The following is a 10,794-nucleotide window of genomic DNA, read 5'->3' as shown; positions in this document are numbered from 1 at the left end:
GTAATCCTATACTTGACTACAGACCAAAAATATCTACCCTATCCCAGACTCGCTATTTTCCAACGCATTTTTTAATAGTCAGTTCCCGGGAAACTTAGTCTAGACTAAATTCTTCAAGCAATTGATCAGTTTCCTGGTAAATGATATCCTATCCCAGACTAAACTGTGAAAACCATACCCTTCACAGCGGCACATACCCATTGAGCTTATATATGGGAGTAACCCCATCCCACCCCACCCCCCAAACTAGGAACCACGGCAGCTATGCCTCTTAGTCTCTCTCAGCGACCCTTTGCCGCGCGAAAACTGGACTAGATTCGATGATATATTACGTTAACATTACATGAAGTATTAGTTTGCAAATGTCGGACCCGAGAGAAGTTGTTGTCAATCCAATGGACTTTCTTCTTGCTGAAATCGACAGAAAAAAGAAACAGATCGATCAAAATGAAGTCACCTCGGTAAGTATGTAGTGATAAGGTAGTTAATGTTCTTTTGTCTTTCGAGAACAATTTACTGGTGACAAAAAACGGTATAGCTTACTTTCGTCTGTGCTGAATCGTAAACCATAAAACTTAACTTAAGCTTACTATTTATTAGCTTTAACCAGAAGCATATGCTTCTGCTTTAACTTATAATATATTATAAATAAATCCCAAAACTTTTATAAAGCTTATTTTTACTCGTTTCTGGTTTTTTTTTTAATACTTTGCCATCACATTCCGGTGCACATGTGCCCGTTTGTTTATTTCGATCTCTTGTTGATTTTTCAGTCGAACTGAAAATATCCTGTCATCTTTTTTCTCAGTATTAGTCTTAGGTAACAAACTCACCTTTTTTTCAAAGAATTGGTGGAATGTGGCAAGTGGATGAATCAATGGGGTCTTGGGGGTGGGGGGTGGTGCAGTGGGGATACTCTCTTGTTTGGCCTTAACAGGGACATGCTCCCCCTAAGCAAATCAGTAAAAGTGATCCGATAGAATAAACCAGGATAGTAGTAACACCACAAATGATTTAGTCAATCGGATTTATCGTAAGATTTTTTCTTCAGCAGGGTCACAATTTATTAGTGAACCACATTGTATTAAGTAGGGTACGAAAAACAAATATTGAAGGCTTATAAAGGGTCAGGGTTTACAGGGCCAGGTCACATCTCACTACCTTATCCCCCCCCCCCCCCCAAAAAAAAACATCATTGGATCTTTTGTATTTTGATTGCATCATAAACGGTAACATTTGTTTAAGTCTTGCGTTGAGTACAAAAATTTCGTACAACCCAGTAGTAGCAAGGGCATTTTAAGGTGTGGGGTGGAGTAGAAAAAAAATTAGGTGTGAATGGTTTTTATATAACATGCAGGGAAGAGTATTGAAATAACATGAAATTAATTAAAAATACTTTACAACAGCAATTTCTAGGTATATGCTTGAACTTGAAGCAAGCTTGTAACTAGGCTTGATCTCCCCCGCTCCTTCGGGTACGGTTTTTATATGAATGTGGGCTCATTTCGCCAACAGTAGTTGGTTATTGAGCCTAGCTTGCAACCTTTTGTTTCAGAATAAGAAGTACTTTAGAAGAGGTGACTTAGTGGCCAAACAAGCAGAGGAATATAAAAAGAAACAGGAGGTATTAAACTATCAACTCTCCTTACTACTGCTTTGATATCAGTTGAGAATGTAATGATACATCAAGATGGTATCCCCCAGCTGATGATTTTCTTTATTCTCATCGCCTGTCTGCTTGACAATTCATTGATTTTGTAAGGAGAAATTATTTGTTGATCACTAGAATTAAAGTGCCCCTGGTAAGAAAATTTCATTTTCCATCTTTTTGCATTTTCGTGTAGAATATGACCTTCTTACTCATGTTACCAAATTTCAATCCTTTACGGCGATTGGAAGTATTTTTCTTTTTAGCTTTTTATTCGAGATTTCACGGCCGCCATTACTTGGCCTTGTTCCGGAAGTTAAGGCTCAAATTACAGGAAGTGACATCATTGGCTCAACACGAAAAATTCCACATGGCTAATTTTCATATGGATTCTACTTCATAAACTGTATTCTGCTGTTATTTAGTTTGCAACAGCAGAATACAGTTTATGAAGTAGAATCCATATGAAAATTAGCCATGTGGAATATTTCGTGTTGAGCCAATGACGTCACTTCCTGTAATTTGAGCCTTAACTTCCGGAACAAGGCCAAGTAATGGCGGCCGTGAAATCTCGAATAAAGAGCTAAAAAAAAATACTTCCAATTGCCGTAAAGGATTGAAATTTGGTAACATGAGTAAGAAGGTCATATTCTACACGAAAATGCAAAAAGATGGAAAATGAAATTTTCGTCCCAGGGGCACTTGAAGTAGGTTGCATTAAGACAGCATCCCCCAGTTGATGTTTTCTTTATTCTCACCACCTGTCTGCTTGGCATTGTATTGTTATGATAAGGAGAAACTAGATGCTTATCACTAGAATGTGGTCGTATATCAAGACAATATCCAGTAGCTGATGGTGCTCTTTCTTGTTGTTATCGTCTGCTGGACAATGTATTGATGTTGTTAATGAGAAAAAAGATGTTGATCACTACAACTTAGTTGTATACGTTTATCAAGACAATATCCCCAAGTTGGTGATTTCCTTTATTCTTCCTGTGTGTTTAGTAAATATGTATTACCAAACAAGGAAATTACATGCATTTGTCCGCTATTGTAACTGAAGGTTTAACACTTCTCTCTCAATAATTTCATTCTGTTTATTTTTTTACCTTTTGTCAGGAAAAACTCAAGGAAAAAGAGGTAGGCCAGTCCAAGATTTTGTGTAATTTTCATCACCTATAATGTGTAAAGAGCCACTGTTCAGCATTGCCGTCAAGGGGAGAAGATAGATGCTCTTCCAAGGCTTGTGTTAAGATGGAACCCCAGGTTAGGTTGTCTAAAGGAAGAACAAGTTAGAGCAATATGGAGAAGAAGTATGGAGTTCTGTAAGGAACAGTAAGAACAAGGTCTCGTACTCAAGAAAACGGCCGGCGAACTGGCACAGGACCAGCATAGGTTTAGATCCTTTGTTAGAGCTCCATGTGCCATTATGAGGAGTGTTCATGAGTGAGTGGGTAAAAGTATGTCATAATGCTTAAAGTTTTATAATATGTTCTGTAAATAAAACTGTATGTGGATGGCATGTTTGGTTCTATGTCATGGTGGAATATGATAATAGATAAAATAATCGTTTGTCTCACAGTATAATCACTTGAGTTGTAGATCGCAACATTTTGACTGCTTACTCCGAATGCCTGGAGATCAGCGATCAAAAAACACAACAGGAGACTGGAACAACTGCAGGCTCCTGAGGAGACGTTTTCTTCCCAGAGAAGAGAAACAAGGACCAAAATCTGCCAATCAAAACTGACCTTTTAAATACTAAAGCATGATCAGTCAACCCCATTGCCTGATGAAGACCAGCAGTAAGCTATCGAAATGCAGTGATCTACAACTTAAATAACTACATTATGAAACAAATGATTGTTACATAAATTTATTAAGTTTTGTTCTGCAGGAAAAATATGGGAAAAGAGCGGCAGAAGATGATAATATATTTTCTGGATTCAAGAAGAAGAAAGATGATGGTGAAACAAAATCAGCAATGATCCCAAGAGAGGAGGTTTGTGTGTAACAATGGCACTGTTTAATTAATCTGCATGAGAAGTTAAACCAGTGTGTGAAAGGATCACCATCACTCCTGTATTTTATGAGCTTTATTGGCTTTCTGTGAGATTCCTTATCCCTTTTAAGATACTTTTAATTACAAGTTTATAAAACACTGTCTGGCTGGTCACCTCAGTATAAATATATTTAGTGATCTGACTTCAATTAGGAAGCAATCAACTTACCAGTTGCATTCCAGTAGTGGCATTCTGTTCAACTTTCCCCGAGATAAAATGCTGCGATTGTTCGGTGACAGGTCTTAATTTGCCCTTAATGCCCTTCTGGTCACAATACACAAATCAGGAACCCCTCGAACATTTTAAATCGGCTCTTAAAACTTATCTTTTTAAATTTATAATAAGCTTTTAATGAATAGTTTTGTTGTTTAGATTCTTTTAATTCATTTTTAATCAGTTTTTACCCTGTAATGTGCTTTTGATCATTTTTTGTTAAAGATTGCAATAGAAATTAGTTCTTATTACTAAGTTACTAATGGTTTAATGGCTGCTTAAAATTTAGATACTCTAAGCAAATTTCCTGTTATTATTTTAAACTACCTTTCATTAAGTGTGAGCCACTACAGGCAATAATTTCTTAATGATAAATGTGTGCATCAGGAATGGAATTGGTAACTTTTAAAACAATCAAAATAATGTTTGCTTTGTTTTTGTCATTACAAAGGTGATAAGACGGCTGAGGGAGAGAGGAGAGCCAATCAGATTGTTTGGTGAAAGTGATGAAGAGGCTTGCCAAAGGCTAAGGTTATTTTTTGAGCTTTCCTTTCCTAAGTAAATGAATTAAGATACAATTCCATGCAATTTGTGAAACATTTATGACAAGGCTAATTTTTCACCCTCTTTTTCGGCAGTACTAGATCAGGTTGTGTGGTTCCTCTAAAATCCCCACTCCTCCCACAGAAGGATTGTCAGTTTGGACCCCACCCTCTCCCTGAAAATTTAAATCTAACCCCACACTTTCCTTTAAAATGTGTGGCTTTTGAGAACTTCCCTCCCCTCCTCCCCCATGAAATTTCCAGTGACTTTCCATTAGAGCGATATATGTCTTGCTTGGATAGTTTCTTGTAGCACTCATTCTGTCATTCTGCATTTGTTATTGTTGAGTAACTAAACTTTTAATCATGTTAACTTCACCATTATGTTTTCAGAGATAGTTGTTTTACGTAAAATATGAAAACTGTTTCAGTGGTTCATAAATCATTATTCAATCTCTGCCAGTGACATGCAAAATGTTATTCTTGTCAACAGGAGAATTGAGATGCTTGCTCCAGAAATTAATAAGGTATACTTAGCCAAACTGTTAACTCCCTGGTTGCTGAATTTAGAATCGCAAATTTAAGAACAAAAAGTAAACAAAAATTGATAAAATGCATAAAACTATATAAATTATTCAAAATGGAAAATTATTTCTGATCATGGGATATCATTGTACTTCTCATAACAAGATGTTACAAGATGTGGTAAGATTTGGGGAGGGATTCAGAGTTATAAGATTACCTTTGGTAAGAAGAACATAATTTTAGTTACTCTCAAATGTGATTTACATGCTTGTATGATCTATTTGTATTCCAGGGTTTGAGAAATGACTTCAGAGCTGCCATGGAAAAGATTGATCAGGAATATTTAGCAGAGTTAATCAAACAGCAGGTAACAGTTTTGTATCTGGTGTTGTATTGTCTTTCTATGTATTAGGAAACTATGACATCAAGGTCAAATTCCTTTTTTTAATTATTTGTTTGTCACACACGAAAGAAAAAAAAAATGAGCATTAATGAAAGATAAATTAAAAGATACACGAAGTGGCGAGAGGGATAACTCCTTTTGAGTACACAATTGGTCCTGGTAAGTGAATCTACTGGTGAGGTTGTTGCCAGAAAAAATTACAATTTTCAAATTTGGTTAAGCACATAAACATGAGGAAGGAAGAATTAGTATATTTTACCATAGCCAGGCCAATTTGCAGAACTCTTTTTCCTAATCTTTTCTTTATGGTGATGTTGTTAATATACTTGTTATAATATTTATTACGTCACTCAATAAATTTGAACCAAGCTTTACCGTTTCCTAAAATAAAGTTGTGCATGTCTGCTGTCAGTTTAAATTTAGATTTCTTTTTTCAGGGTGGCGAGGAGTATGGCTCTGAAGGAGAAGAGGCATCTCAGCTTGAAGATGATGACACTACACTTGATGATATCAAGGTAAAGAACAAGATTTGAGTAGATAATCACAAGTCAACTTTGTTTGAGATATACATGTACAGGGCTAAAATAGCATCCAGAAAGAATTTATGCTAAAAGTCAACATTAAGTCACAATAATTATATTGTATAAGTGAACAATCATTGCAGTTATATACCCAACTTAAGCAGTTGAAAAAAGAAAGCCTGAAAAAATTCAGGCTTGAATTGGATTCAAACCCAAGTCCAGTGCAATACCTTGGGTTTGAATCTCATTTGAGCCTAAATTTGTTTTCAGGCTTTCTTTTTGTAACCGCTTAAGTTGCAGTAATAACTGTCATGTCATTTACACATTCATTCTTTCTCTGTGGTTCAAATGTATGAATTTTATATGTTCACTTTCAAGTCACAATATTGTTACATAACTATTTCTTTTCCCCTTGTGATGTTCTGTTTATCTTCATTCACTGGAGTTCACTGGAGGAGCAGGGATCGTGAACGCAGTGGTGAGAGCACTCGCCTCCTACCAGTGTGGCCCGGGCTCGATTCTCGGACTCATGTCATAAGTGGTTGAGTTTGTTGTTGGTTCTCATCCTTGTTCCGAGAAGTTTTTCTACAGGTACTCCTGTTTTCCCCTCTCTTGAAAAACCATCATTTCTAAATTACAATTTGATATGGATTATTTTCAAGCACTTGGCTCTGGCTGTCTGGCTAAGGAGATTGTGCCTCAAGGACTCCATGTGTTAGTGACATTGAACAAATAACTTTACTTTACTTTACTTTATGTTATTTTACTACTGTTGTAGAGTTTGGCTGGGAACATGGGACAAGGAGATGAAAGCTTGGATCAAGACGTTATCCTCAAGTTTATACAGGTTGGTTTACTAGAGTTTTATTATCATTGCATTTTTACAATACATGTAAATAATTAACAAATCAACTGCAGATTTCTGTGGTCCATACTCCTCTAGACCATGAAATGATGTTGTAAAATGTTCAAAACTCAAGTGGAACTTCACTGCCAAGTTTTATGGTCTATAAGAGTATAGATCATAGAAAACTGCTGTTAATTTGTTTTTCAGTATGATAACATGGAAAAAGTACTTGTAACCAGAACTGACTTTATTTTCCATTGAGAAAGTGTGCATGTTACATCTGACGTCATTTTAATTGCTTCTACTCTTATATACAATGGTTTTGAGCCAATCATTGCAAGGGAATTTTGACACTTATTGTAAAAATTAAACTTTTCCAGATTTACTTGACTGTTCAGTAATACAAAATTTTGCTTTCCATAGTTCCTTCTTCGCCTCTGGGCAAAGGATTACAAAACCAGATCAGACGACAGTAAAAGAAGTTTGGAGGTAAACACAAACGCATTTGTGTTGCAGTCACACACTACTAACATTCCTTTGCAAAACTTTCATTTCCTGGAACAATCACAATAATTTGTTGTCTTATTCTTTCCCAGGCAAAATTGGCAGGTGCCACTCAAAGACAAACCGAGTCATACCTGAAGCCATTGCTGAGAAAACTTAAACACAAGGTAGATATTGAGAGTAATGTATGACTCAGTTAGTGACGCAAGCATACTCGAAAAAAAGGAAATCTGAATTCCCCCAACAGGAGTTGAACCTATGACTTTATGATTACTAGTTCAGATGCTTTACCACTGAGCTAGATTCATGTTCACGACAAACATCCTGCATACTGCTAGATTTGAATGTTGTTATTTATTGTATGGGGTTTATTCCAGCGTCCAGTATTATAGGATTTTCCCAAATAAATATATTTGGCTGATAAAATATCACTAGCATGCCAAACATGGGGCATGAAGGGTGCCTACTGGTCCCTTGCAAGCCAATTTCTAGAATAAATGCTGCTGTATATTTGTGGGGCTGGTTAATGGGCCTTGGGGCAGATCTTGTTTGGGCTACCAACTCACAATGGAGCAAATACACACTTGATGTGTGATCACAAGAAAACGGTGTTACATCTTCAACACAATAACTGTAGTTGATGATTGACTTTCTTATTCTCATAACTTGTCTGTATCATCTTAATTTTTATTTGTAAGGAGAAATTAGAAGCTTATTACAGTTTGATTCTTTCAACAGAAAACCCCTCGGGACATCCTTGGATCTTTAACAAGCATCATTATGAGTCTTTTGGAAAGAGAATATGTCAAGGTATGAAGTCAAACATTTTATCTAACTTATATTTCCTTCTTGCTCACCATAGCAACAGGTAAGTGACGATACAATACAATACTTTATTTAGACATGGTAATTCCATCAGCTACATAATTATAAAATTATAAAAGGAAAAAAAATGGGAAAAAGCCGGGAAGACCCGTGCAAAGACCTATTTGGGAGTTAAAAAGTTTCTGGTGGACATCTTGTGTGTGGAAAGATTTTTTTCAGTGTTTTATTTTGCAGGGAAGCATGGACTTGTTCAGATTCACATTCTAGGATGCTGGACTGCTTTGTGTCTAACAACTTGACTTCATTTGCACCTCAACAACCTTGACATCATTACTATACCCTAGTACCCCCCCCCCTCCCTGGGATGGTGAAACTCACTAAACTTTGTTGCACACAGCATACAAGGCCTCATCAAATTGGTTACAAGCAGTTTGTTCCAAGTTACTTTTAACACTGCACCCTACCCAAAACTGGGGTATGATTAATTATATAATTATGAAGAGGAGAATATTATTGTTCTGTGTAGTGTCTTCTCTAAAATCAGAGATGATTAAAAGTTTCTTCCACTTCAAATCTTATTCCGCAGGCAAATGATTCTTACCTTCAGATGGCTATCGGCAATGCTCCTTGGCCCATTGGTGTAACCATGGTGGGTATCCATGCTCGAACAGGACGAGAAAAGATCTTTGCACAGAATGTGGCTCGTATCCTTTTTGCTGGGGATTAACTTAAAATACAAAGTAAATTTTGAAATTCATTTGGTGATAAAAATAAATGAAAGAATTGAGCATGTTGTGCTGTTATCGTGGCATTATATAAAAAAGTTGACAAGAATTGCGCACATATAAATGAGATAAATTAAGATTAGGTAAGTTCAAATAATTATTGTTGTCCATCATTTAAATTTTTATTATTTAAGCTTTACCTAATCTTAATTTTTTTGTATACATTGAGTTCTGTTGACCACTATTTTTTCACCCAATACTGGTGTCACGATGGCATTGAAAACATCACTGGATTTTTTTTACTTATTTTTATTACTCTACTCTCTGTATTTTGAACATAAGCTTGTGTATATAAATCAAAAACTCCAGCGTCTCATCTTCAAAACAGGTTCTTCTGAATAAAAATATATAAGATGACAGATTGGTCTTAAACCCTTTATAGCTTATCTCTGCTTAATGAGACGTTAATCTTGATCATGAAGGGGAAAAACTCAAATATACTGAATGGAGATTTTCTTTTCTTTCTCAGTGCTTTGTCCTCTTCGACATATTAAGTCGTGAGTTGACGTTGAGGGACGTTTAAGAAAATTTTTCTCTTTAAAATACTCCCGGCGCAATCTTTGACTCACTGAGAGAACGATCCACAACTCTGATTTCCGAAGAACGGCTTGGCTCTACGTAATGCCGGAATTGGAATGATTGGCAGATTTGGCATAAACTGTCAGTTTTGGCGGGACGTGTAAGCGTTAATAAGCAGTAATTTTATAGCTCAAGCGGACGTACTAGAGGCCATTTTCAACTGGGCACAAATTTGTCTTGTTTTTATTGCTGTTTTTGCGTACAATGACACAAAGAAATATCATTTTCAAAAGATATATTTATTAGCTGAGTTGGTTCACTCTTTTTTAACCACGCGTTTTTTATACGTTTTTACGTTAAGTTTAGGGGGTTCGACCGAACCACCCGAACCACCCCTAGATCCGCCCCAGGATGTGCAAGATTAAAGTTAGAGATTGATATTGTTTTATTTCTTTAACACAACAATTAATTAGATGTTCTCAATGATGAAACACAAAGAAAATATATCCAGGTAGGACTATAGTTATTTTATTAGATTAGTACATATTAATTAATTTCAAAAAATTAAAATTAGTTCATCACGCTTTTTTTCATTTCAGGGTCTGAAACGTTTGATGACATTTTGCCAAAAGAAGTTTCCTGCGGATCCATCAAAATCTGTGGAATACAATGCTGTTAAGTGATGGACAACAAAAAACACAAGCCTAATGCATCAAATAATACAACATGTATGAAACTGAGGGAAGCAACCCAAGCTAATAAGATGCTTGCTGTGTACAGGAGCAAGCGACCAGTCTGTGAAATAGTTCGTCTGACAAAGCAAGGACTGCAGCTACAGTACCTATTTTTAAGCGCCAAATACAGACAAAAACTTCTTGTAGTTTAATAATAAGTGTATTATCGTTTGCCTCACGATGTAGTCACTTTGAGTTTACGTTTCGACTGCTTACTGCTAGGCTTCATCAGGCGATGAGGTTGACTTGTTACGTGGCACTATTTATATCATGAGTTACAACTCAAAGTGACTACATCGGTTTTTTTTTTTTTTTTTTAAACAGTGACTACATCGTGAAACAAACGAAAATGCGCTTATTATTATTGTATATACCACGATGAACAACAATAACCTCTTTCTCTATATTCTTGTTTTTTATTTCTTTATCTTACATCCTTCCTTGTGTAGATCTTATTGTTAATTTTTTCTCTCTCTTTTCTTTTCACCTAGCACTTTGTTTGCTAATCTGAAATTCCAATGATTTGAAATAAAGTTGTATGTATGTATTTTATATTCACGTAGCCCTTCTAGGTTAGGATGTATTCTAAGTATTGTTAGTTTAACAATAGACTACTGTGAGAATAGTTACAGGCTGTTGTCATAAAACAATAATTCTTAGGATAC

At 35.9% G+C, this 10,794-nt stretch overlaps 1 protein-coding gene across 1 annotated transcript; it reads left to right on the top strand.

The window, feature by feature from the left end:
• Positions 1-360: 360 nt before the first annotated feature.
• On the top strand, positions 361-10,473 carry LOC146475675 (pre-mRNA-splicing factor 18-like). Its single transcript, XM_085115374.1, has 15 exons — positions 361-461; positions 1,556-1,624; positions 2,768-2,788; positions 3,546-3,650; positions 4,376-4,455; positions 4,960-4,993; positions 5,284-5,358; positions 5,832-5,909; positions 6,694-6,762; positions 7,186-7,251; positions 7,359-7,433; positions 8,005-8,076; positions 8,678-8,795; positions 9,869-9,906; positions 9,995-10,473. Exons 1-15 carry the CDS (start codon positions 363-365, stop codon positions 10,076-10,078), a joined length of 1,083 nt encoding a protein of 360 aa, XP_084971500.1. The 5' UTR covers positions 361-362; the 3' UTR covers positions 10,079-10,473.
• The last annotated feature ends 321 nt before the right edge of the window (positions 10,474-10,794 follow it).

The sequence above is a fragment of the Pavona decussata genome, unplaced genomic scaffold, assembly GCF_977016875.1.
Source record: "Pavona decussata unplaced genomic scaffold, jaPavDecu1.1 SCAFFOLD_83, whole genome shotgun sequence".
Taxonomy (NCBI): domain Eukaryota; kingdom Metazoa; phylum Cnidaria; class Anthozoa; order Scleractinia; family Agariciidae; genus Pavona; species Pavona decussata.
Note: the sequence above shows the minus strand (reverse complement) of the source record. Positions and strands in the feature narration are given on the sequence as shown.